Consider the following 27,856-nt stretch of genomic DNA (forward strand, 5'->3'; position numbering starts at 1 on the left):
GGTCTCTTGGGGCTCAGTTTGGAATTAAAGTGCACCCCCCCCCGCCACACACACACAAAACACACTTACCAGAGCTGGGAGGTCCATACGAGTGATTGGTGAAATTCATGGTCTGCGGTTTCAGAAAGCGGATGGAACACCAGGATCCTTAATTCCTTGGAGCCACAGACAGAAGGAATATCCTGGGACATCCTGGGGCTTAACACAGAGCTCAGACATTGAACAAGATGCAAGTTGATCAAAAAACGTACTCAGGAGAACACTTTAAAGATAGAAAGCCTCCAGTTCCTGAATGTTCTATGATATATATTTTAATTACTGAATATATATGATATGTATTTTAATTTAACAGTATTTTCTTTTCAAGTTTCTGCCTTTGATTTTGGGCTTAGAAAAGACCTTCTCTTCCGTGTACATTTTCTTCTAATATTTGAGAGCATTTGAAATTTTCTCACATTTTCCAAAAAACCAAGATTTGTTTTTGGAATGTGATGTTAAATAGGAATTTAAAATAATTTAATCTTTTTTCCCTAGGTAGTTAACTAATTAACTAACTTGATATTCCAAAGTTGTGAAAATTGGAAAAAGGTCTTGAACAGTACTAACAGAAATATGCTAGCTATACCTATAATTTAAAATTGTATGGGAATCACATTAAAAAAGTAAAAAGAAGTGGAATTAATTTTCATGATGAATTTTATTTAACCTAACATATTCAAAATATTATCATTTCAATGTGTAATCAACATCAAACTTATTATTATTTTACATGTTTTGTACTGAATCTTTAAAACACGGTATGCTTTTTTATACTGCAGCACGTCTCATTTCAGCCTAGCCACATTTCAACTGCTCAAAAGCCTCATGTGGCTTGTGGCTTCTGTACCAAATAGCCCAAGATTATAGCAATGTTTCTCAGTCTCACCACTCTGACATTTGGGACTGATAATTCTTGGCTGCATGGCTGCCCTGTGCACAGTAGGATGATTAGCTGCTTCTCTGACCTCCAGCCACTAGATGTCAGTAGCACCCCCCTTCAGTTGTGGCAACTAAAAATGTCCACACTTTGCCAAATGTCCCCGGGGGGTTCGGGGGGAGGCGGGGGTAGAAGGAAGGACAAAATTGTCCCCAGTTGAGAATCCAAGGGCTAGAAATACAGGGGAGAAAATATATGTTTGGAACAAACCTTAGGAACATTTGAGAAAAAAAAATTTTCTTCTTAGAAGCTAATATTAACTATACTCACTGAACCATGACAGAAGTACTTACAACAATTGAAAGTCTATCCAGGTTCCAAGTTCCAAATTCACAAAAAGGAGGAGGAGATAAAGAAAGGCTAGCAGTGGGAAAAGCAGAAGGGGAAGGAGTGGAAAAGAAGAAAAAGAGAGGGGGAGGGGAAGGCTGTGTTTTCTATTATAATCGTCATGCTTATCTGGGGCCCAGACTCACAGAAATAATATTGACCCAGCATTGAGCCCATCTTAGTGACGGTCATTAACATGTCAGAGAAAAACCTTGAGGCTCTTGACTTTGAAAATAAGCTGATGGATGCTTGGAAAGCAACAAGCATCAAACAGGGCCTGGGGGTTCAGCTAATTGGGAGCCCCCGGTGTTGCTCGAGCCTGCAACTGTTTCCTGGGTGCTTGGGTGGCTCAGTCGTTAAGCATCTGCCTTTGGCTCAGGTTGTGGTCCCAGGGTCCTGGGATCGAGCCCACATCAGGCTTCCTGCTCTGTGGGAGTCCTGCTTCTCCTTCTCCCACTCCCCCTGCTTGTGTTCCCTCTCTTGCTGTCAAACAAACAAACAAACAAACAAAGAAACCAAATCTTTAGAACTGTTTCCTTCAAAGAACAGCATTTAATATCAAACGTGATGAGCAGGGCACCTGGGTGGCTCAGTGGGTTAAGCCGCTGCCTTCGGCTCGGGTCGTGATCCCAGGGTCCTGGGATTGAGCCCCGCATTGGGCTCTCTGCTTGGCGGGGAGCCTGCTTCCCTCTCTCTCTCTCTCTGCCTGCCTCTCTGCCTACCTGTGATCTCTCTCTGTCAAATAAATAAATAAAATCTTAAAAAAAAAGATTTCTGGTTGAGCTAATCGACCCCAACTATCTCTTCCAACATCTCTCTTATCAACCAGGACCCCAGTAACTGGACGTCTCCATTAACTGTGATGTTTTTAATGTATTCAGTGTGTGTATGTGTATGTGTGTGTGTGTGTGTTTGTGTGTATAAATAGCAAGGAAATCAAAATTATAGCAGAGGTTTATTCACAGAAGCAAAAGAAGAAAGCAGAAAGAGGGAGGAAATAAATCAGGAACACATCTTAAAATACTTACACTTATCACAATCTTATTCGCCCAGATTTACATGGGCCTGTATGATGTTCAGAATATCGACCCTTAGATAATTAAAGATCATGAATCTTCAAACATAGATTATTTTCACTCTCCTTCACAGATTTTTAAAGTTTCTTAACAACAAGAGCTAAAGACAAAAAGGCTCTGTGTTTGTTGCCCCTTGGTTAATGGGGAGTTTCCACTCCTCAAGGGTTCTGGTCTATCAGGGACCTACACTAACTGACTTAGCTCATCCGAAGATAGTCAGAGTCTAGTGGTTGGGCGTCTACACTAGGTACCCTGGATACAGCAGGCAACAACCTGCTTATTTCCAGGTATCTTCCCCCAGCCAGCTGGGACTACTGGTAGAGCAGGAATCTTTCCAGCAGCTCTGGAAGATGGAGTTCACGGATGGTTTGGTGACATGCTCGACCCAAGCACTTCCGGACACACAGGCGGCAGAGCTGAGAAAGAGCCGGTGGGCCTGGGGAAGAAATTAAAATGTGTGAAGCTCCTAGTGGTGGGGGTGGGGGACAAGGGGAGACCAGAGGACTGGAAGAGGCTGAAATGTTCTGCCGGCTTAAGAGAGGCTGGATCTGTACATGGATTACAGAGTGACGGAGCAGACACTAATACACACAGGGACCCCAGTTTGCCCCCCCCGGGGTGGGGACACATTTAAGCTGACCCTCTAAAGGTAATTGTATTAGTGACACTGAAGAGTGAGGCTAAGCAGAGGCAATCCAGGAATGAAGCGTGAGGTCTAAAGGGACTGCGTTTCACGTTCACAGTAGGCAAACTGTGGAAAGAGCCCAGATGGCCACCAATGGAGGAATGGATAAAGAAGATGTGGTGTATACATACAACGGAATGTTGCTCAGCCATCCAAAAGAAGGAATCTTGTCATTTCCAACGACATGGGTGGAACTAGAGGGTATTAGGCTTAGGGAAATAAGTCCATCAGAGAAAGACAAAAACCATACGATTTCACTCACATGTGCAATTTAAGAAACAAAACAGATGAACAAAGGGGAAGGGAAGGAAAAATAAAGCAAGATGAAATCAGAGAGCAAAACAAACCATAAGAGACTCTTAATCATAGGAATCAAATTGAAGGTTACTGGAGGGGAGGTGTGTAGCAGGATGCGGTAACTGAGTGATGGACATTAAGGAGGGCATGTGATAGAATGGGCACTGGGTGTTCTATGCAACTGATGAATCACTGAACTCTACCTCTGAAATGAATAATGCACTATGCGTTAATTAAATTAAATTTCAATTAAAAATTTGAAAAATAAATAAAGGGAATGCACCCCATTCATGCACTGTACGTGCCAATGAATGTGATAATGCTGGCCGAGGAGAAAACCTGAATAGAGGCACTCAGCAGGCAGGAGCCTGAGACAGAGCTGCCAAGCAAGGGCCAAGTGCCGAGCGGGTGTTGGGGCCTGTGTGGTCACAGAGGCCTCCAGGACCTCCTGGCTCAGGCCGCTCACAAGGTGGTGCTGGCTAGGTGCCAAGTCCTACTAGGAGAGGCCCTCCATTTGTGCCGGGCTCCCAGCTCTATAGAGGACCTAGCGAACGGACTCAACTCGCTTGACCCCCATTATGCCCAGGACCTCAGTCTCAAGGAGGTTCATGGAGTCATCACACCCATGGCTTTGAGTGGCTGAAGGAAAGTAATGAGAGCCCAAATATGGTTGAGTAGGACAAAGGAGATTTAGGCTGGAATACTAGTTATACCGAGATATTTGTAATGTCCCATTATTCCCTGACCTGAATGTACTGGTAAAGATCTCTTCAGATAGACCTGTGTGGTTACCGGACGACACAAGGTTGTCCTTGTCAAGAAGATCCTACTGTACCAGGATCTCACACCCCCCAAGAAATGGTGCACTGCATATGCAAATGAATAGATCACGTTTGATCTGATGTTTCCAAGGACCAGCCATGTGATAGAAAGAGTAAATAATTGCTCTCAGTTAAAATCTTGGGCAGCAAGAATGGAAAGCCTCTCTACCCGTCACCCAACTAAACTCTGGAAAACAGTAATGCAGATGGATTGTCCAGTTTGCCTACAGGAGCTCAGATACCAGAGTGACCTCTGACAGAGCTGGTGTTCATCCTTCCGGAGGAAGCCACTGTATTTTTGACAACAGAAGATAGAAGAACCCGCTTAGAAGAAATCTAAATCCTGGACCCGGAAACATTTTTGATGGAAGAAAAGAGGAGATGTGACAGGTGCTATAGGACATCTTCTCAGCTGAGAGTTGGGAAGGGACCCGGCATTTCCAAACGGGGAGCTGGAAAGGAAGATCGTTGATTCTTCAAGTGGAGGTTCAACTAAAAGAGTAATCACGAATGACCTAGACTACCGGAGATCATCTAGACCAGCGGTACTCCAAGCAAGGCCTCAGACCAGGGGTAGCTACAGCATCACCTGGGAACCCTGTGGGTGTGCCGAGTCTAGATCCCAACGCAGACCTCCTGGATCCAAATCTGCATTTTAATGAGACCCCCCCTCCTTGGTGATTCATACTCACAGCAGAACTCAGGAAGCACGTACCTCAAAAGTATGCCTAAAATTATTGAACCAAGCATTCCACTTGGAAGGTGTTAGAAGACGAGATGATTTCCTAAATGGGAACTGGTGAGTAAAGTAAAAACCGTCTCCCCCAGAAACTGTTTCAGAAGGTTCAGGATAGGACCAGCATGACATAAGAGTGCGTGTTCGGAGGTCAGACTCCTGGGCTGGAATCCTAGTTCTTCCGAGGAGTCACATGGCCTTCGGCAAGCCGGTGTCTTCAGATTTCTCTATTCCCGTCTGGAGCTGGGCTACCACCAGTTACTCGAAAGTTCTCCCTGCTTTCAAGTTTTCACAACTCAGGGAGATTCATCTAGGTTTTCAATTTAGCTCAGCGCCTGACACATGCATACAGCTGAATAATTACTATTATTTCTTAAGAGTCTCCCAGGCACACAAATGATCAGGATAGGCTCGGGTGAAGTTCTCTTTCTGTGCGGACTTCACTTGGCTCACTTCCAAATCTGGAACGCAGCACACTTTAGAGACTTGCCCTCTCTCCTCTGGCATCCGTAGCTCCATTAGCTCACGGTGGAAATGGGAGCAAGGCAATGGAGGGCTCAGAGCCACGCACTCCCCGAGCTGGAGAAACAGATCAGGCAAGCAACTTCGCCGTCTAGTCCGGCGTCTGAAATACACACTCTGTGTCCACCCTTCAGCCTCTAGCTCAAGTACCGCTAATTCCCCCAAATTCGGCAAAGCAGACTTCTGGTCTACACAGTTGCGCACTTAGACCAGGACAGATGTGGCAGCTCAACCTCCTCATGGTGAAAACCAAGTTCTTGGATTCTTTTCTCCTTACGGAAAATACACAGTGACATACCAGCCATGTATAAAGGCCATTCTGTGATAAGTGAACAGACCCAGCCTATAAGATCTCACCCCAGCGATGCAAGAGAGACCCGCTGCCTACCACATGCCACTCGCAAGCAAATCGAGAGAAGAACAAAGGTAGGGAAGTCTGGAGGTGAGACAGGAAGGAGAGAGAGCCAATGTGCTTATGGAGGAGAAGTGGACACCCAGCCCATTCCTTACCCTCCCGGAGCAGGAGTGCCTGCTCCACGCTGCTGTTGGGAGCGGCCAGATCCAGTGCGCTTTTGCCCTCGGCGTTCCTGCACTTTAGGGGGGCCCCGTAGTCGGCCAGCAGGTGGATGACCTCCGCGCTGGACCGCCTCGCTGCCGCGTGCAGGGGAGTGTCCAGACGTTGGCCGCGGTCCACACTGGCTCCTGAAGAGAGCAGGTGACCACAAGCCAACATAAAACGTTACCATGGGAACACCAAGAGCCGAAAATACAGTAGCTCAGATCAAGGCATCTGAATTGTCATGACGTGTTTGACAGATCTTTGAAAATATATGACTTGTGCTGCGAACCTCAGCCACAGCTACTCAGACCACCTAAAACTATTTTTTTTAAAGATTTTATTTATTTATTTGACAGACAGATCACAAGTAGGCAGAGAGGCAGGCAGAGAGAGAGGAGGAAGCAGGCTCCCCGCCGAGCAGAGAGCCCGACGCAGGGCCCGATCCCAGGACTCTGGGATCATGACCCGAGCTGGAGGCAGAGGCTTTAACCCACTGAGCCACCCAGGTGCCCCCACCTAAAACTATTTTGATGAGAAAAGTGAAGAAAGGTATTTTTAGTCATTTAGAATACATCACTTGCTTTCCCATATGAACTGTGTGACAAGTACAATTAAATATTTGCATCTCCTTTTACACAGAATTATTATTTTTGTTTTTGGCAAAGGGTAAAGCGAAGTTTCTTTGGTATTTCTCTTATTCTAGGCTCAAAAAAAAAGATTTCTGAATTACTACAGGGACTAGTAACTGATGGGGGATGAAAAAGAGAAAAAAATATCTTAGAGATAGAAATTCTTATTTAAAGGTTCATAGTACAAACTCTACCTTTATGTCTGTAGCTAAGTTTGGAGAACCTTTAACCAAGTAATACTTCAAAACACTCTACTTTTTCCTGGACTCTCAGTTTCTATCATGCCTTTTAGAATTAAAAAGGTTACTAAGGGGGCACATGGGTGACTCAGTCAGGTAAGTGTCCGACTCTTGATTTCAGCTCAGGTCATGATCTCAGGGCCGTGAGATCGAGCCCTGCATCGGGCTCCACGCTCAGCAGGGAATCTGCTTGGGATTCTCTCTCCCTCTCCCTCTGGCCCTCCCCTCATGCTCACTGTCTCTCTCTCTCTCTCAAATACATTTTAAAATCTTTTTTAAAAAATAATTTTAAAAAAATTAAAAGGTTACTAAGGATCTTATTAGCAGGATTGATCTAAAGGAATCGATGGCAAATGTCTGTTATTTTTGCTATCTGGCATCTTCCTAATAACCACAGCTAGACTGAAATTTAGGCCTAAGCCAATCAGTGCATTGTACTCCTCTGCCACCATGATTGGCTCAGAGATGGGCATGTGACTCAAAAAGATCCAATGAAATAAAATTGTTTTTTCCCACTAGGACTTATGGGAAAGAAACTCTAATTCTCTCTTGAAACCACCAAGGACAACCATACCAGATAAATGGAGCCAATATCAAAGGAAGTAGATACTCACTTCTCTAAAAGTTCTGTGATTTCAAGCATTCAAACATTAAATACTGTCAGGATTTTGTCCAGCCTGACAAGAACTTTGTCTTTAAAGCCATAGGAAACCAACAAAGAGGTTCCTCTCATAAAAAAGATTTCTGGAAGTTACCTAATTCTAGAAGTTTCTTCACACAGTCTACCCTCTGGTAGGTGCAGGCCACATACAGGGGAGTTCCAAGTTGAGGCAGTTCTTGGTCAATGTTAACGTTATTTGCCAGCAGGATCTCCATGCACTCTCTATGACCTGGTGGGGGAAAAAAGATAACCTTACTCAAGTAAGGGAAATATTGACTATTTATAGAACTATAGAATTGCTTATCTGGAATGGGCTTTAGAAATAACCTAGATTTCTTTTTAAGCAGAAAAAAAAAATTGGGAGAGGAGGGGAAATCTTAGAAAACTCCAAAATCAAAACCATTAAAAAGAAAAGCATGCTCACAGTTCCTCACTCAAATTCCTCTTTGCCGCCTTGAGATACCTTCTAACTAGACGAAGGGCTCCAAGGAGCTCAGCTGAAATCACTCTCTACAATGAAGCCAGTTTATAAATAGAGGCTGCAAGGTGCAGAGGGGTGAACAACTCATCCTACTGCCCCCCTGAAAAGCCAGCACTCCGATGCAAGGCCCAGCCCCGATCCCTCTCCGCTACAAATCTCTCGTTCTCTGCTTCACCCATGTGTGGTCGTCCCTCCTTATTTTGGTTAACCTGGAAGACACCTCTGAAAATAAAAAAGCTTGAATATAGAATATATTTAACTGCACTTTTAAATCCTCAAATATAGGATATATTTAACTGCACTTTCCCTCCCATCTGGTGGCTAACAAGAAGTATGTAGACAAGCGTTGTCTTTGGAGAGGCTGCCCAATGAACAGACTTGATTAATTTGCAACATACAAATGATTTGATCAGGAGCAAATACTTCTGAGGAATTGATGGGAGCTTATAAAGAAGTTGTTCTCTTTGAAGATTTAAGTGTTTTCTTAAAAAACAAATCTTACCACCACTTCATCAATCTTTGCTTTATAACATAAAAGCAAGCTTCATCTCAAACCTGGCTGATTTATCGCAAATGCTAAATTAAGTACAAATATGCATTAAAATGTACAGATAAGGATCCTATAGATCCAAACTATTTGTTCACATAAGTAAATATTATACTGGGATTATGGCATCAATACATCGAAGTATGGACTCAGAGTGACCTAGTCTGTTCGCAGAGGTTTTAAGAATCCAGAAATAATATGTAATCAGTACCTCAAACTGCCTGGGTATCTAATAAACATTTTTAAATAATTCCTGTCCTTTTAATTTTTTCTTTCTTTTTCTTTGCAGAAGAAACTGAGCCTGGTCTGAGTTAAACTCAAGTACTCACAGGAAGTTTTATAAAATTAACATATAAAAGATTAGCACTAATATCACAGTATCTAAAACAATGAATTTGCTCTTCTTTCTTCCATTCTGTGGATATCGGTCCCCAACATGCTTGTAGATACAGACAAAAAAATACATAGAGACCCATGAATTGATGTGTTTATGATAAGTTTGTATATATTTTGTAAGTACATAGATACCAAACACTCCCAATATAAAACCACCCAAGTACCACAGAATAGCTTCAGTAATTCAAATCATTCCCAATATTAATCCGTTTTTAAATATTTGGATGGAAATACAACTAACAGATGAATCTTTACTTCAAGTTAACATTTAAAAAAAATTTTAAGACTTTTAGATCATTTCCAAAGTAGACCATTTCCCTTCAACTTAAAGAATGTACTTGGAGTTTGGGAAATGACCAGCATCAGTTATTTAATCAACAAATGTTTATTAAATATGTATAAGACATGAAAATCATAGATACATTGAGATTTGGGTCTTTTGTTTCATTTAAATTAATCCACAAAGGGGAAAAGAAAAAGACAAAAAGCCAGACTTAAATACAGAGAACACACTGCCAGTTGCCAGAGGGGAAGGGGGTGGGGGGGGCTGGGTGAAACAGGTGAGGGGGATGAAGGGTACACGTGGGATGAGCACGGGGTGGTGAATGGAAGTGTTGGATCACTATATTGTACACCTGAAACTAATACAGCACTGTGCATTAACTATAACTCAACTGTTAAAAAATGGGAAAAAAATAAAAGCACAGAAAAAAAAATCCATTGCAAAAGAAAATTACCAAGTGACATGTTTAATAACCCGGGGCAAATCTTTCATTATTGCCTTTGGAAATAAAGACTTTCATCCCCAATTAGACCAGCAAAGATCACTGTTCCACGGTGTTCTAACGTCCCCATTTTATTTCTTATCTCAGTAAAAGAGAATAACTCCACCACTGGGTAACAGAAATGTTGCTTTCTCAGTGTGACCTTTGACAAATGGTCTTGGCCTTTCAGTGACATCTTCTTGTTCATGTCTAGCTGATGCATGGAATTTTTAAAGACCTTCATCTTCCTCTCTTCCTCCTTTCAAAAGTAACTGAGAATACAGGCCTCTAGAATCAACTTCAAGGTTTCTAAAGCCACGCTTTTTAAAGTTGCAACTTTTTTTCAATAACGAATGACCCTGAAGTCAGCAGCTCATCTAGAAAGAGTATGTTGCTTGTTGTGGACAACTACGTTTAACCTTCCATTAAGAATCCGATCAGCCTTGGCTTTCAGACGCTTTCATAATTTATTTTAGTGGTTGAGGTTTTATGGGCTTTGGGAGATGAGCTGTTCTCTTCTAGTAAAGACAGAGACATTAGCAAAGTACTGCTCATGGAAGTCACCCCTGCAGCCCTGACCGGGCCAGCTGCCCCCAAAACACCAGCAACGAGCTTCCAGAAAGGGCTGCCGAGAGACTGACTCCCCAGGAAATGCGACGTCTGAGACAAAAACCCATTCCCAGGTCCTAAGAAGGGCGGCTGGATGCCCCACCAGCATTTCCAGAAGATTTGGGCACTGTGAAGTTGCTGCTCTGGGACCCTAAGCCACACACAGCCTACCAGCGAAGGTCTGGGCATTTCTTGCACGGTGACACGGTACCACTGACTCGTGCAGCTCGCAGTGAGCCCACCAATGTGGTGTGTGCAATGTGGTGTGTGCAATGTGATGGCCCACTTACCTCTCTTCACTGCCTCATGGATAGGTGAGGCCAAGTGCACCTCCGGCTGAGCCTTGGCTCCAAACTCCAGCAGCACGTTGACACATGCAGCACTGCCGCTCCGGCAGGCATTGAATAGGGGCGTGGCTCCGTGCACCGTCACTCCGTTGACCTGATGGTAAGAAAGAGACCCAGAGAATTTGCCAGTTTTCTCTCTCTGTTTCCAAGCGTGTATTCCTGTGCATCTGCCTGGAGGAATGTCCCAGGCTGCTGAGTGAGCGAGGGCACCCCACATCATCATGGTATTACATTTTTTAGATATACGAGTAGCCTATCAACTATCACCTCTAAGTAATATCCCAAGTGGCAAAATGGGAGAAAGCTTCTCAAATGTATTCAGGGGTATTCCAGAACTTCTAAGGAGCCTTCTAATCATTGAGGAGTTGTCCTATTTGGTGGTTAAGAACATGGCTTCTGGAATCATTAGCTTGCATTCAAATCCCGGCGCCCTCTCTTCTATCTGTTCAGAGATCTTTGTTGGGATACTAACTTTCTGTGCCTCAGTTTCCTTAAAGGAGGATCATAACAGAATCTACCTCAAGAGGTTATTGGGTGGATCAAGTGAATCACAACATGTTAAACACTTAGAACGTTGCCTCATGCCCAGTAAGCATTTAAGCGTTTGCAACAATTTTCTTTACTTTCCATGAATAAGGGTCTGACTCCGCCTCCCAATCATGAACCAATATGGCAGGAACCAAAAGGCTGGAGAATCCAGGTCCCCAAATCTGTGCCTGAGGAGATTTTTGTTGCCACAGATTTCCTTACTGGTCTACTAGAATTCATACAAACTACACGTGTGGGCAGTGACTCCCAAAGAGATTGTGATCCAGTCAAAGGCACAAAGAAAATAGCCATCAATATGGCGTCTCCAGCCACCCTCACTGCCTTCTAGGGGTGTGGGAGGCATCTTTGAGTATCAGCAACGGATTGGGATGAACATCAGGGAACCAAGACATTCTGGTGGGGAGGCTCTGACAGGACTGAAATGGAGGACAATGAAGGCTTGATGTCAAAGCATTTGCCTCAACAACTGAGGATATATGCTTGTGATAATCAGGACCCTAAATTTTCTTGTTTCAGAAATCAGAAAAGGGGTGGCTCAGTCGGTTAAGCATCTGATTTTGGCTCAGGTCATGATCCCAGGGTCTTGAGATCAAGCCCCGAGTATGGCTCCCTGCTCAGCCGGTAGTCTGCTTGTCCCTCTCCCCCTGCCCCTCCCCCTACTCATTCTGTCTCTCTCTTTCTCAAATAAATTAATAAAATCTTTTAAAAAAGAAACAATAAAAGATATTTCTCCACAGTGCCAGGATAGCCCCTGTTAAATTGGAAAGTTAAAGAGGAGATGCTAAGGTGGCAGAGACAGACAAGGACAGGCCAAAATGTGTGTGAATTCATACAGTCTAGGGATTTCTAACCTATTTACATTCGGTAGGGCTGGTTTCATTTGATTTGTTCTTATGAGAATCATCCTCATTTTCATTCTGAAAGTCTTCAAATTTGATTTCCTAAGCTTCTCAGTTCAGGTCAGCAAACATTTATTGAGCACCTATCAGGCACCAGGGTTTCAGAAGCCAAGACTAGTAAGAAAATCGTTTTAGATCGCTCTTAGAAGCAAGACAAAAGAGAGTACAGACTTGAGAAATATTTCAGCAGGAAAAGGAGCAGGATGTGGGCATTAATTAGTGGGGGAGAGAGAAGATCTAGGCTGAGCCCAGGTCTGGAACATGGGAAAGCAGGAATGTGTGTCGCCGGGTCTCTGAGGAGGGGCCGTCCCCCGGGGAGGAATATCCTAACCAAGGCTTCAGACGCACTGAGTGTGAGAAAACCACAGGGCTGCCAATATTGAGGAATTTTCTACTGACTAACCAACTTGCTTTGATTCTTTCTCTCCTTCTGATTTAAATGTTAAATAATACAATATTTATCGACTCTTCCCTCATAAGATTGCCACAACCAAGGGACTGTGTCTTACTCTCTTCTTTGTCCTCCACAAAACCTCCCAGCGTTGTACCAGCACACACTCCTCTACAACCGGATGTTGTTTGCCCTTTTCCACCAACAGAAGGAAAGGGCCCTCTGGGGTCCCTGGGTGGGGCGGTCAGTGAAGCGTCAGACTCTTGGGTTTTGGCTCAGGTCACGATCTCAGGGTCGTGAGACGGCACCCCACGTCAGACTCTGCATGGACTCTGCTTGGGTTTCTCTCTCTCTCTCTCTCTGCCCCTCTGCCCACCCTAAATGAACAGATACATCAATAAATGGATCTTTTTTTAAAAGATTTTTATTGATTTATTTATTTGAGAGAGAGAGAGAGCAAGCCCAAGTAGGGGGAGCAGCAGAGGGAGAGAGGGAGAAGCAGGCTCCCTGCTGAGAAGGGAGACTGATGTGGGGCTTGATCCCCAGAACCCCGGGATCATGACCTGAGCTAAAGGCAGACACTTAACCAATTGAGCCACCCAGGCACCACTCAATAAATAAATCTTAAAGGAAAAAAAAAGGAAGTGGCCCTCACCCAGCCTCACTGTCATCATTACGTGGGATTTGAGTAAGTGGTAACCTAAAGCAGCACAACCTAATAAAAATATGTGCCCGCGATGGCATCGGGAGCAACGCTTTGCCCAAGAAAGACTTTCCTATTGAGTTCTACCGTAGAAACCCAACTGCCGCATAAAGTGCTAAAGAAAATCTCCTGAAAGCACGTACAAACATTGCAGCTCCAGAAACAAAGAACACAGGCGCTGAATTTAAAAACCAAAATTAGCAACAAAACGATAGCTGGCAACTAAAGAAACATCCCTGAGATTTTCAGGAGTTTTAATTTTCAATTCTGTTGTGATAGCTCATTACACACAGCACCTGAGCCCCTCCTTAGCCTTGAACTGAGCTACTGGGTGATGTGTGGCAACGGCGAATCGCCATATCGCACACCCGAAACTAGGGGAATGCTGTATGTTAACTACACTAGAGTTAAAAACGACATAAAAATAAAATAAATCTGGGGCACCTGGGTCACTCAGTGGGTTAAAGCCTCTGCCTTCAGCTCAGGTCATGATCCCAGGAGGGTCCTGGGATCGAGCCCCGCATCGGGCTCTCTGCACCTCGGGGAGCCTGCTTCCTCCTCTCTGCCTGCCTCTCTGCCTACTTGTGATTTCTGTCTGTCAAATAAATTAAAAAATAAATAAATAAATAAATAAATAAATAAATAAAATCTGCAAAAGAAGAAGAGAAATAAGGGTAGCATTTTAAAATAAGATAAAGTTCATTCTGTTGGATTTTTTTTCCATGTATTTTTTACTAAGAAGCTCACATGGTGATTTTGCTCAATGAAAATAGTGGGTTTAAGGTGTCGCATTTAGAGTGTTTCTGTTGTTGTTCGTTTAAATTGTGTTCTTTTTCATGTTTCCCGATCCATTTCCCAAGAGCCGTTTTCAAATAACTTCAGTTCCCGTTGATCTTTTGAAATTCACCATCACAATTTTCAAAGAGTCCTGTGAATTACCTTATCGAATGTTCATCCACACGCTCAGACACTGAAGAGGGGAGGGACCCGCAGTGTGTCACTGGCTCGGGAATGTGCATGCGGACAGGGCCAGACCTGCCTACACCCCCGGGGGGTGCGCAGTCTGGAAAGTAGCATCTCTGTAGACGCTAGCAGGTGCACCGGGGCAGACAGAGCCGCGGGGTGTGGGGCTGTGGGGGGCGGGGGCAGGGGGCGGGGAGGGCGGTACTCACGTGCGCACCCTTTTCCAATAAGGCTTTCGCGCAGGCTACGTGACCTCCAAGGCACGCCTCGTGGAGCGAAGAGACCCGGTTAATGGTCACAAGGTTCACGTTGACACCCTAGAATTTGGAGAGAAGGGTTAAAGGCTGCATTGGTAATAGCAATGGCAGCCAGTCCTGGGCCGAAGAGTACAGAGTCAAGGAGACAGGGCTCCTAGGATCCCTGTGCCGGAAGCACACTGCGGGGGGCCGCAACCCCGCAGCGTGGAGGGGTCTCTGCCGTACCAGCATCTAGGGGCCCAGGGGCTTCCCCCAAACTTCACCTCCTTACCCAGTCCCAGCACATCCCCCTCCTCTTCCTGCCACGCTCCACCTTTCTCCTCTCGGAGTCCATGTGACGGACGACAAGATCAGCCTGGCTGTTGGCCAACTCTGACTTCATGCCCTGATTTTCACAACTTGGTCCTTACCATCCCTGCCCCTTGATGACCACTTTCTGTCTGGGAAATGAGTTAGGTCCCTGCCAGTCCTTCCCACCCAAGTTCTGCTTCTGATTTCCTGCCTCCTCACCTGCCCATTGAAAGCTTCCAAAACCTACTGCGAGACCCTGAACCCCAAACCCCGACCTAAGTTCCCACCGACTCCTGCCAGACTGCCCTCGGTGCCCACAACTGCCCACGACTCCTGGTCCCTACATCTTAGGGCCTCTCTATGCCTCCTTGGTCCTGTCCCCTCTCCTGTCCTGAATATGATGTCATTACACTAGAGCAGTGTTATAGATTTCAAATTAGGTAATTACTACAATTAGAAAAATCTTGTCCTTTTCCTAGATAGGATTTCCTTTTAAGAAAATAAGAAAAACAGGCTCATCCACAAGGTGGCAGCAGCGCACTAGAAAAAAAAATTTGCATCCTTGGCAAGGTGTAAGAATCCCAGCATTTGTGCCTATGTTAACGCCCGAAGCGCCTGAAAGACCATCTAGAGTGAATCCCCTCCACTGTGCATGAGAAAATGGAGAGGCAGAAAGTTCAAATTATTCATAAAACTCAAGGCTTCCCAGGGGTTGATGACAGCCAGATGACTCTGAAAGTCAGGAGCTCCTGATGCCTGGTTTAATGCTTTTCTCCACCCCGCTGTACGTGAAATAAAGTAAAAAATAACATAGAATAATACATTTTTACTAGGGTATAAGTGTGAAGAAATGGGCATGCGCAGTGAAAAAGTTGAACTTCCCTCTGAAGAATACTCCTCATACATTTAAGCACACTGGTTTACAGAAACCAACATGCTTATGGAGTATAGTTAAAAATAGAGAGAGGCGCCTGGGTGGTTCAGTTGGTTAAGCGACTGCCTTCGGCTCAGATCACGAGCCCGGAGTCTTGGGACTGAGCTCTGCATCGGGATCGCTGTTCAGCGGGGAGTCTGCTTCTCCCTCTGACCGTCTCCCCCTCGTGCTCTCTCTCACTCTCTCTCAAATAAATAAGCAAAATCTTTTTAAAAAATAAAATAAAAATGAAGAAGTACTAAAGGCAATGTGGGATCCTGGATTGGAGCCTGGGACAGAAAAAGGACTCTGTGGGGAAACGGGTGTAATTCTAATAGTCTGTAGTTTAGTTAACACTACTGTACCAATGTTATTGTCTTAGTTTTGACTGAAGTACATGCTTATGTAGGATATTAGCACCAGGGGAAGTTGGGCGAAGGGTATGCGGGCAGTATCTGCACTCTCTTCGCAACTTGTCTTTCAAATTATTCCAAGATTAAAAGTTTATTTTTAAAAAATACTAATAAGGGGCGCCTGGGTGGCTTAGCCAGTTAAGTGTCTGACTCTTGATTTCAGCTCAGGTCTTGATCTCAGCGTCATGAGACCAAGCCCCATGTTGGGCTCCATGCAGGGTGTGGAGCCTACTTAAAAAAAAAATACTAATAAAAGTGTTGAGGAGGGGGGCACCTGGGTGGCTCAGTGGGTTAAGCCTCTGCCTTCGGCTCAGGTCATGATCTCAGGGTCCTGGGATCGAGCCCCACATCGGGCTCTCTGCTCAGCGGGGAGCCTGCTTCTCCCTCTCTCTCTACCTGCTGCTCTGCCTACTTGTGATTCTATCTCTCTCTGTCAAATAAATAAAATAAAATCTTTAAAAAAAAAAAAGTGTTGAGGAGGGCCGAGAGGGAAGAAGTGGATGCAAGACTTTTCACCTTTAAGTATCACTTTAATTTTCAAACTATGGGAATATATTACATATTAAAAATAATCAGATCCAATTTTAAGGTGCTTAAAAATAAATAAGCAAATGATAAAAATCACAACAAAATCCATTTGATCATTATTGGCAGTACTGTTTTCCTTTTGCCTTTACTTTCTTAAGAAGTAACCCAGCTCATAAAAGAGGAAGCCAAAAAAAAAGTGTGTGCACATGCATATGTGTGTGTACATGTGCACGCATACATGCACACGCACAGAACAGCGCACCCAGCTGCTTAAATTCAAAATGAAAAGGAAGCCAGGTTCGGTGGTAGCTAGAATGTGAAAAGAAGATATAATAAATCACCTCCTCTATACACATGCAGAGTCTAAAACAAACAAAGTAAATGGAGCATGTATACTTTTGTTCATTCATTTTACAAATATTTACTAAGCCATTATTCATTGTTCAAGGTGCTAGGAGATACAGTCATCAATAAAAACAAAGTAGCCTTAATAACTAAGACTTTCACAAATCTTCCCAAAGGATCATAAATCTATGTCAACCTATTGTGATGTTTGCTCTTGAGAAGCTCTCCATGACCCCTGATTCCTGGGTTTGGCTCACCGTGTGCTCCTCTCCTCCTGAATGTGGGCTGGATTCACTGACTCCCATCTAATGAATAGAACATGGCAGAAGTGATGGGATGTCACTCTGGAGATGAGGTTATACTAGGACTTGCTTCTTAGGCACTGTCTCGTGCTCTCTCTGGGGGAAGCCAGCTGCCATTTCATGGCACAGCCCGGTGGAGAGGCCCTCATGGCAAGGAGTTAGAGCCAGCCCACAAGTATATGAGTGAGGTTGGAAGCAGATCTTCCCCCACCAAGATGGGAGGTGACTGCAGCCCTGGCTGGTACTTGGCTGCCCGCAAGAGACTCAGAGCCACAACCATCTGGCCAGGCCACTCCTTAGCCCACAGAAAGTTCGAGAATCTGTGCTCCTTGTTTTCAGCCACCTTGTTTTTGAGGTCATTTGTTATGCGGTAATAGCTGACAAATGCAAGTTCAGGGCCGTTGTTATTCAAGCACGCTGGGAGAGTACAGGGGGAGTTAATGCAAGAAAAATTTGAGGGCATCTGTTGTCCCCATCACAGGGAAACTGCCTCTGGGGTCAAGGCAGGCCCAGAAGGGGAGGGAGCGATATGTACGCCTCGACTGGCCATGCGGGCCACCAGATGGGGTGAGCAAGACCTCTGCCACAGCCAAAGCTCCAGAAGCACAACACCGATTATAGTGGAAGCACAAAGGAGCACGTCTGTGGTTTACTTACTTGTGCAATTAGAGTTTTAAGGGCCAGTAAGCGTCCCTGGGCCGCAGCTTCATGAAGAGGGGATCGGTCAGCCCAGCAGTCTGAAACACAAATCAAGCCCAAAGTCAAGGTCTGGAGTCTTCTTCTGGCTGTTCCTTCCTGCAGGCCACCCACCATGGGAGAGGGTCTGGGAAAGACAACGGAAGCTCAGACCACACATCGGGCTCTCTCATCAGCTGCTTTCAGGGTAACACGCCAGTGAGTGTACAGCCCATTGGTCTAGTGGTATGTGCAGAGAGGGAGCACAGAGAAGCTCTCTCACTCTTTGGGGGGCAGTTTTAACAAGCAATAGATTTACTTCTAATACATTTTACCCCGGGCCTGGATCTGATAGCTCCAAATAAGGCAAATGATGGGCAAAGCTACTCACTGAGCCTCCCTGCTTTCATCCTGCCCCCACCTGCCACCCTCACCTCTACCCTGAAAACTCAACAGCCTGTACCCATGGAGGCTGGATGATCAGGGGAAATGGGTTGGTTCTCAATGCTCAAGGTAATTGTCTCGGTTCATTTTGGTCACAAGGCATATCTATTACCATGATGCAGAATAGGTATGGTTTTCCAGACGACACATCTTCCAAAGTTTCCTGTGGGCAACTGAGTGTGATTGCTAAACATGGAGCCCGTGGGGCCACACTGCCTGGGGTCAAATCCAACCTCAACCCCTTTCTGCCAAGAGGGGCAAGTTAACTAAAATTATTTCGACCTCAATTTCATGATCTGTAAAGTGGGTGGGGGGGTGTCTAGTAATTTGGTATTTAGCAAGTGCTTTGGTCTCTAAGTAGGCCAATAAAACACATCCATAATGGTAGGTACTCAAGCAACTTATGATTAATAAGTAACATGGTAGGGCGGTATTTTTCCCCCTGTAATCGTTTATTAGTAAACAAGACTAACCAGCTTCAAGGGGCATTTAAGAACTAACCCTCTTTAAACATGCCAAAGGGCAATCATTTGTTTGGGACAAACACCTGTTCCAGTTTGTAAAATTTCAAACGTAATTGTGCTCTTCGTTCACTGAATAGCATGTGACATAATTTGGATTTCACACGAAGGGTCCATCTTAACAACCTTTTCTAGGGGATCCTGATGGTGCCAAGAATTTGGGTTTTCCTATACCTGCAACCTTGGCCAACACAACCCCACCAAAGATGGGATTATGTAAGTGTGAAATGGCTCAAGGCCACAAGGACACAGTGAACTTCTCCAACAGATGAGAACCAGGGCCATAAACATTTCATTAGGCCCTCTAATATTGCAATTTAATTTTTATCTTCTCTTACCCTTGGGTGAGAAAAGGGTAGGAAAAGACGGAAGGCTAGAATGAACTCTACAGGGTTGGACTGAAATTGGACTAGTTAGTACAAAGATGTGATTTTCAACATATGTGTATTTATGTTTCTATTCGTATTACTTTAACAAGGTTTTGGAGAAATGGGTGATTCCAGGGCTGGGCCAGGAAAAATTAAGATGGGCCTCGAACACCTTGCCAGAAACATAGTGAATGATGGGACATGTCAAGAAGACAGGGAAGCTGGCTTGCAGGGACTTCCACTGGTCAAACACGAAATGACCAAAGCATCAAAATAAAAAGTGGTAGTGGGAGATTATACCCTATCAAATATAACAGGAATCTCTAAGTCCTCACTGATATAAATTAATAAATAAATCGCAAGGTGGGAGCTCTACCTCACAGTAGAACACCTACTTGGAAACGGAGAAGAAATTGTCGCCTGTGACTCGAGTTCCTTCCTCACAAAATAATTACTAGTTATAAAGGAAACACGGGCCATTTTATGGGGGAACAAAATTAAAGACCCCACCCTACACAGGGGATCAAAGTTAACATCAGAAGTGATGGGACAGATCGGCACAGCGAACCATGGGATGGAATGTGAGGGGCGACCTCATGCACTCTGGAAGGAAATGCAACGAAGAAAACACCATAGCTTGTGCAATATTCCTGCTCGAGATGTATAACCCAAATCCAACCCGAGGACACTGTGAACCAACTCACTGAGGGGTATTTTGCAAAGTAAGTGGCCTGTAACCAGTTCAAGGAGGGACTGAGGAACGACTGCACAGGGCAGAAGGCTGATGAGACAGTATTGGGACAGTTGGATCAATAGGAATGGGGTCTCTAGGCAAAGAGGAGTAGGAATTCTTTGTACCACTCTTGTAACTTTCCTGTCACTTTGAAATTAGTTCCAAAATTAGAACGAACGTGTGTGTGTGTGTGTGTGTGTGTGTAAGTTGGAATGAACTTATATACAAGTTTACCTATATACACATATAATCACTGATGTTTTCATAGTCCTGATACAAATGTGGGATGTTTTTATAAGAAAAATGGATAAAAATTGTAACGTGGAAAAAATCTTGTGCTTGTATTTTCATTTGTTCCTGAGTCCGTTAAAAGCTGATGGAGTATTTTTAAATCTCTTCTGACATTTATAAGTTGCATAAGCTGAGAATAATGAGATAACGAATGCACATAGTCCTTAATTAGTCAGCCTTGGTTTTCTTCTAATACATCTCCACCGCATTCAACACAATCTGTGTATCAGACACGTTGCCCTCTTGCCTAATCGCTCTTGGAAAGGACCACGGGCGCTGGAGTTGGAAGGACAGACAGTCTTCATCCACGGACGGCAACTCAGCACCCTGACCAATATAAGAAGGAAACCCACAGCCATGGCTCGGTTATTCTTTTGTTCCAAGAAGAGCCAGTCTTGCTATTAGGAAATTAGGATACTAGCACGAATTGGCTTTATTATTTTTAAAACTGACCTCCAGGTGGGCTGTGGTGTCCCCTTTCCTTCTGAGAAGCAGGAACCTTAACCACATCTTCGTCCTATTTCTAGTAACGTCTGTGACTCACCAGTCCCCTAAGACCCACTGCTGCTCAAAACCTAATGTCGAGTGAAGGAAACCAGACACGAAACGGCATGCGCTGTGCCGTCCCTTTCTGTAATGTACAAAAGGGGCCCCAACTCACCTGGGGTGTTAGGAATCAGAAGGCCCCCAAGGAGGGGCGGGGGCTGCCTGGAAGAGGAAAAGAGGAGGGACCGAGCCGATTATATGCGGGCTCTGGCTCGTGGGAGTCAGACACCTGATCGCGGTCACCTTGTGAAAATTCAGGTAGATGTTCGCTTAGAATTTGTGCCCGTGTCTGTATTTACAAAGAACTCCAGTAAGGAGATTTTCCAACTAGTCTACGGGGCAGTCCACTTTCAGACTATCATCTCTGCTCCTCGGCCTCCTCCCAGCCCAGGGGACGGCCCTCTCCGCCGCCCCAGCAGCTGAGGACGGGAGAGCGTTCTCATACGTGTCCCAGCCTCCTTCTTCTAGGTGGCAGATCCTCCGGGGCCCGGGGCGAGGGGGGGTGGGGAGGGGGTGGCATAAAGAGAGGGAAGCCGTCTCCCTGGGTCCCTGGAAGAGGAGGCCGGCCTCGCGGGCTCGCGGCCTCCGCTGCACGTCTCAAGCTCACTTCCAGGCCCCTCTGCTCTGTCTCGGCTTTGGGCCACCTCTCCTAGTGTCCCCTGTCAATGCAGCACCCTCTGACACCCCCGACTCCCACGCCACGCCTCTGACGTCATGGGAAGCCTGCGGGGCCATCTCCCGTTGCACCGTGACGGCAGGAACAGCTTGTCTCTCAGCACAGGACTGCTCTCGGCTGCTCTCTTCCCGCAGGCGAGGCCCGGGGGGCAGCCAGACCCAGGGGGGGCATCAAGGCCCAGGGGGCAGCTCAGTAAACGGCCTGACTTCCACCTTGAGAGGGAAATACCAAGCTCCCCTCCTGCCAGAGGCCCCTTATCTCCACTTGGATTTCTCCTGGAGCCTCTGCCCTTGGCCTTCCAGAGAGGAGGGGAGGGAAGAGCCTGGCTTCGCGATGGGAAAGACCCCCCCAAAATGCATGCCAACCCGTCTGCCCCACAGGAAGAGATCTCACTTGCAGCAAGTGGCCGAAACAGAACCGAATTCCAAGGCTTTGTGACCTAGGACCCCCCCCCCCCGCGCCCCGCCCCGCTCTGGTGTTAAGAACCACCGGTTTTAATTCCTGCTTAACCTGAGGCCCATTTATTGGCCCAGGATGCTTAGCTCCGTCCACCATCTCCTGAAACACAGCATGAAATGAATCCATTCCTATCACCGGAAGTGCAGAACTCATGTTTGCTTCCCAACTGGAAAAAGGACTCTCAAGGAAATCTCCTTTCCAGTCACATTGTTTTCCAACACTCGCTTCAAAGGACCTTGAGTTTTCACACAAAACCCCTTCCAGCAACTCTGCCATGGTGGGCTCTCCTGTCTTCCTCTTCTTATTCCCCACACACAGTCTCTCACTGTTATCATTCTTGTTTTGCAAATTGGAGCTAATGGTGAGAAATTAAGGATAAAAGTTTTTTGGCAGCTAGGGAGTTTTTCCATTCCTTTCAGGAAATATCAACTAAGCTCTCCAAATAAATGAACGCCTAAGTAGAAATCAGCCATTCTCTTCTAAGGCAGCCTATTTTTAGTCCCTTGGCGGACTGCCTGGGTCACAGGGTTGCAAGCACATTAGGAAGATAGTTTACTGGACAAATATGTTTACTTGTTCCTGATGAGGTGTACGGAAAATGTTCAAGTACTTTTTCATTCCCCCTCTTTGACTTTTTCTCAGAATATGATTTATATCTCTAGTTCTCAGATTCTTTGAATAACAGTTTCATGACAGCTTCTAAAACCACAAATTTCAATAACAAAATCGGTTCCGAAGGAATACAGTTGTCGGAGTGCCAAGTATTCAAGATAAAACCCATTATGACTATTAAAAAAATATTTTTTTGCAATTCTCCCCTTCCTAATTCCAACAAGTATTTAAGATCACTGGTTTGTTATTTTTAAAGAACCACCTAACGGGTTATCATCTCTGGTGCACATGGAACAATCTTTATTCTCTTTATTCAAGTTCCAAAATCATATGAAGCAATATCTTCTCTTGTAGCATCTATCAAATAAAAAAATTCAAAAGGAATCTCAATTCTGAACCAAAATATACACAAGAACCTGGCAGAGTTAATGGTATTTCAAGTCAAGCAAAGGTAACTGGCAAAAACGCATATTATAACAACTTCCTGGGATACCTAAAATATAATAAAGTTGAGTTACAATGCGTACTCTCTAGAATACACGGTTCTAGTCGGGAGACACACCGTGGTCAATGAACATCTTTCTGTAGGGTGTTAGAAAGAAGGTGCCCTTGAGCCCATCAGGAGCAGCGGAGCTGAGCTAGAGGTAACAGGGGGTGTTAGAGAGCCCCTGCTGAGAACGGGTTGTCGAAATTTGGAAAGGCCAGGAGACTCCTGTGAGAGGTCACTCTGCAGAGGATGGCTGGGCCAAGGTTTGAGAAGACAACCGGCAAAACTCAACAGGGTAGAAAGCTAAATAGAGGATTAGGCAAGAATGGGCCAAAAGCAGGAAAAACCTGTTGGAAGGGGAAGGACAGGAAAAAGGAGTCAGGATGTTGAGTCAGACAGAGGCGTGGCCATCAAGTCAAGGTGAGTCTTTTCTGATTTTAGAACAAGGACAATTGATTCTAAGCGTTAACACTTAGACTAGAACTAATCTTTTAGATATGGTTTAGCACAAATTCTTTTTAAAAAAAAGAGTATAATAGTTCTATAATCTCTTATCTGCAATGATAAAATCGCCCAAATTTTGGAAAACCAAGCTTTTCCTCAAGTTTGATACAAACTCCCTTGGCAGCAAAACATGGTAAGGACTCAGGTTAAGCAATTTATTCTCTTTCATTTGTATTTCCGCTCAGTGTCAGATATCAAATATAATTCAGAAATAGAAATATGAAAAAGTCTGACTACGGGAGTGCTGTGTGATAGACGTTATACACACCATGAGATCTTTCCAGTATCCCCAAAACTCCTGAATCCCGAACCACGTCTGGCCCAAGGGTCGTGAAAACAGATGATCGACCTGTAGCTATTTTTTTTTTTAAAGATTTCATTTATTCATTTGACAGACAGAGATCACAAGTAGGCAGAGAGGCAGGAAGAGAGAGAGGGAGGAGGAAGCAGGCTCCCCGCCGAGCAGAGAGCCCGACGCAGGGCTCGATCCCAGGACCCTGGGATCATGACCTGAGCCGAAGGCAGAGGCCTTAACCCACTGAGCCACCCAGGCGCCCCCGACCTGTAGCTATTTTTATATTTTATCAAATTTGATGACCAAGCCCTGGACTAAAAATAGCTTCAATTCTGGCCCAATTAGCAAAGGCAGAAAAATCATATACCACATCTGTCAGGAGAAAGTGCCTGCAGGAATCTCTAGGGGCTGAAGGTGGGACCCAGTGATTCGTCTGGTGCTCAAGCTGTAGCACCAAGGGCCAGTGACAATGTTTTAAACTTAACTACGTATGTATAGATAAGTGGCCAATTACACAAAGAAGCCCCCCCAAATCAAAAAACCAGCAAGCCACAGTTCACCTCTAGTCTGATAAGTTATCTACAAACGCAGTAGTTTAAGCCATAAAGACATATGGAACCCTTAAGTCCAGAATATGAGAGTCGAGAAAGAAAACTCTGCATTTTACAGTCCGAGAAATGATATTTAATGAGGGACATGTTTCTAGGTGTAGCTTCCAAAAGAAAGTGTGCCAGCAGCTATGACAGGCTAAACTCTGTCCTGGCTTAGTTTTTACCTCCCTCCCCTTGTTTTTGACAGCTCTGATGATAGTTTACAGGAACATAATATACTATTGGAATCAAGAAATTTAACCGTGGACTGAGACTTTTCTAAGTCAATTAGCTAACTTACTGATTAAAGGTCACATATTTTCCCAACCGACATTTGCCTTAACCATGAGCAGGAAAGAGAATTTCAGGTTTGAGCTGAAGACTGGCACAAAATTTTGTTCTTTAATACATTTAGCTTCAAGAATATAGCAACTGACTCCTAAAAGTGTCAAAAGAAAAAAAAAAAAACACTGTTTCTGGCATGCTGCTGCCTACATTATTATAGGAAGCCTTATTTACCACATCTGGATATACTGTCTATTATACATACGTGGGGGGGGGTGCGTGTGTGCATTCATATACACACATAGTCACCCACCCACACATATATGTATACATAGAAAGGAAATTAAACTGAGAAATTGACACGTACTATTCCCCCCCCGCCATCCGCCTCGTTGATAATAATTACGACACACTTTTTTGATTTTATAATGCCATGCTACTTCCAAATTAAATGGGATATTACCCACTTAATGACCAAATGAGGATATTTGGGCTAAAGAATGAATGAGCTCTACTTAAGAGATCTGTATTATGGCTCCAGACCTAAATCCAAACCATGTTTTTACATGGGTTTTGACTACTGTCGAAACTTTTTAAGAGCGTACTTAATTCAGGATGACGAAGACAGAAACAATGCAGGTGAGCAACAGCACAAAATATTCTTAACACGCTCCTCTCAATACTTTGTTGCACTTTACCTCATTTAAACCATAAGGAGGATCAATCTACGAGAACATCCACACTGTGTGACCGAAACTTGTAGAAAGTCCCGGCCCACATTTACATATGAAATTAGAAAATAGATTTTCAGATTACACTTAATATGAAAGAGAAACTTTTTAAAAAACCAGTCTAAGCAACATACCTCCCTGAAATGTGTGACAAATGTAATCCCCAAAAGAAACCTCTTTCCACATTCCAGGCCTTCTGATACTTCCTGAAACTTCAAGATTCTCCTCATTTCCTCCAGGGAACTGAAGCATTCTGAGCCTTTGTCTTTGGAGGTCTTATTTGGGGGGGGGGGGGGGATGAGACTGCCGTCATCTAGTGTCTTCAAAGTTGTCTAGTGTATTGGAATCACATTGCACAGGTCTATTTTGAAAGAGAATCCCGGGTGCAAATTGACATGTATACTAGATCAAGAATGATGTCATCCTGGAATCCCTATGAACACTAAGGATAGAGAGGGAAATTGTGAACTCTGTTTACAAATAAATACTCCTCTATCAAGTGACCGTCCCAGCAGTGACAGCTATCTAGTTCATTTACTTTTGTAGCAATTCACTCCAATTAAGGCGAATCATTTCTTGAGAGAACTGGAGACTAAATCCTACAGAGCATGAAACTTAAAAATGTTTTTCCCGAATGCTGGCATTTCGTATTAGGAAAACCTTTGTTTGCAGGGCTTTGCACAGTGCCGTGTATAAACGGGTTTAACGCAGGGTTTTTCCTGACAGCGACGAGTAGCTAATGGATTCGAATTGCAAGTGACAACACAAAAATATATATAGCATGGCACATATGCTGCTTTAAATCAGATCTCCTGGTCATTCTATTTCCGGAGGAAACTTAGTCTTGTTAGAATGCATTGTTAAAGTTTGCTTAAAAATATTAAAGAAAATAATCCCATGTAAGTCATTCTCTAGGTTAGTAGCAATGAGGTTTCTCCACATACTCTAAGAAAGCCACTAACCTATTTACTTAAATAATAACCCCTAAAAGAACTACAAACTTGCAAAAAATAAAGCTGAGAAATCCTTCAAATTGGTGCAGCCAACATCACTTGCTACTTTAAATAATTCTTGAAACTACCCACACAAAGCCAAAGTATAATAAAATCTGCCCTCCAGAAATATTATTCACATGAACTATCCAGGAGAGTTTTTTTCTTTTTCTTTTTTTTTTTTTTTTGTAAGTTTTAGGAGCAAATCCGGGTATTTTTACCTGAAATTCCACCATAGATCTCTTCTGCTATCCTAGCCGCTTCTTTTCTATTTCCTTTGACGATATAGAAATGAGTCAGGAGAGCCAAACAAACTTTAATTAAAAGTTTGAAGAAAAAAAAGGTAGCAAACATTGTAATAAAAATGTTTTTAAAGCCATAGGACACAGGACCGTCTTCCATTTTGGCTCACCCTCTGTATAGGTTCTTGGTACTGCAAAATCTCACTGCGTTAGAATTGGTATCATATGACATCTATTTTCAACTTTCTAGTCCCTGCTGCTCCTGTCACTGAGAACTCACTCATACATTCTAAGCTCACTGTGATTTGGCGGCTGCAGTGCTGACTTCCATAGCGATGGGAAATGAACTCAAGAAACTTCCTTTTTGACCCGCATTCCTCGGTGCTATTTAACACACAGGATTCCTGGCTGGATCTGTTCCATTCCTAAATCCCAGTTACATGGGAAGGCGGCGTTGGAGAGAGAAAACAAGCGGGGGCAGTGGGGGAGGAGTGAGTTATCTGAAGGGGGAAGAATTGGCCCCAGACCATTTCATTTTCTCTTCCTCCTGAGGTTTTGGGGAGATAATGCCCCAACCTAAACTACAACCAGTTAAACAAGATCATTTACTCTAAGGCACTATTTAGTAAAGGGCTCATCCTGGATGCCTCTCCAAGTGGTTGTGTCACATTGAAAGCATTAGACCGCTTGCTCTAATGGTCTCTTCCGTGACAAGGTCTGCTAGCAAAGCCCATTGTTGATTTCCCATTTCAAGTATTAGTAAAGATGGTGCCTCGGACTGGAATATGGGCGCTCTCCTTGACCATGTAAGAGTTACAGCGAAATGAAGATGATGCCCTATGTTCTGAGTGAATTACCCAAAGATTCTACATATCGATACCTTCCCACATTGGACAGTATTCTCTTACAACCCTAACCCTTCAACATATGTCTGGGGCCAATACAAGGGAAATCGGCTGGCTGTTCATTTCCCTCACCCACAAAAATTAGATGAGGAAAATCCAGGTCTCCTCTTTCATTCTTGGCTATATCAGATTTTCAAACATCTCTACAAACTATTGAAAAAGGCAAACAAAAAAAAAATGGCCTAGAGCAGACTAAAGAAATCTTACTTACTAAATGCTTTATGCACAAAATATGGGAGTTTCTCATAGCACTCAGGCAAAGTGGAATGATGAC

At 44.3% G+C, this 27,856-nt stretch overlaps 2 protein-coding genes across 7 annotated transcripts in view; both read right to left on the reverse strand.

Annotated features, from left to right (window-relative positions):
* ASB9 (ankyrin repeat and SOCS box containing 9) overlaps positions 1–1,314 on the reverse strand; it is a 33,449-nt gene extending 32,135 nt beyond the window's left edge. The window contains exon 1 of one of the 3 annotated variants that reach the window (XM_080831223.1): positions 70–1,314. The gene's annotated coding sequence lies outside the window, so the exon portion shown is untranslated. The remainder of the gene's footprint in view (positions 1–69) is intronic. The other 2 variants (XM_080831227.1, XM_080831226.1) reach the window with 2 other exon arrangements.
* On the reverse strand, positions 687–26,968 carry ASB11 (ankyrin repeat and SOCS box containing 11). 4 transcript variants are annotated; one of them, XM_080831219.1, is made up of 8 exons: positions 26,657–26,870; positions 17,884–17,963; positions 17,182–17,229; positions 14,387–14,494; positions 10,616–10,766; positions 7,623–7,757; positions 5,951–6,142; positions 1,837–2,815 (listed from the first exon to the last, which is right to left on the reverse strand). In XM_080831219.1, the coding sequence occupies exons 1-8, from the start codon at positions 26,835–26,837 to the stop codon at positions 2,691–2,693; spliced, it is 1,020 nt and encodes a 339-aa protein (XP_080687345.1). In that variant the 5' UTR covers positions 26,838–26,870; the 3' UTR covers positions 1,837–2,690. The 4 variants fall into 4 exon arrangements, with proteins under 4 accessions (XP_080687346.1, XP_080687345.1, XP_080687347.1 ...); XM_080831221.1 differs by lacking the exon at positions 26,657–26,870 and adding an exon at positions 25,578–25,782; XM_080831220.1 differs by lacking the exon at positions 17,182–17,229 and having other exon boundaries at positions 687–2,815; positions 26,657–26,968.
* Positions 26,969–27,856: the final 888 nt, after the last annotated feature.

The sequence above is a fragment of the Martes martes genome (genome assembly GCF_963455335.1).
Source record: "Martes martes genome assembly, chromosome: X".
Lineage (NCBI taxonomy): Eukaryota > Metazoa > Chordata > Mammalia > Carnivora > Mustelidae > Martes > Martes martes.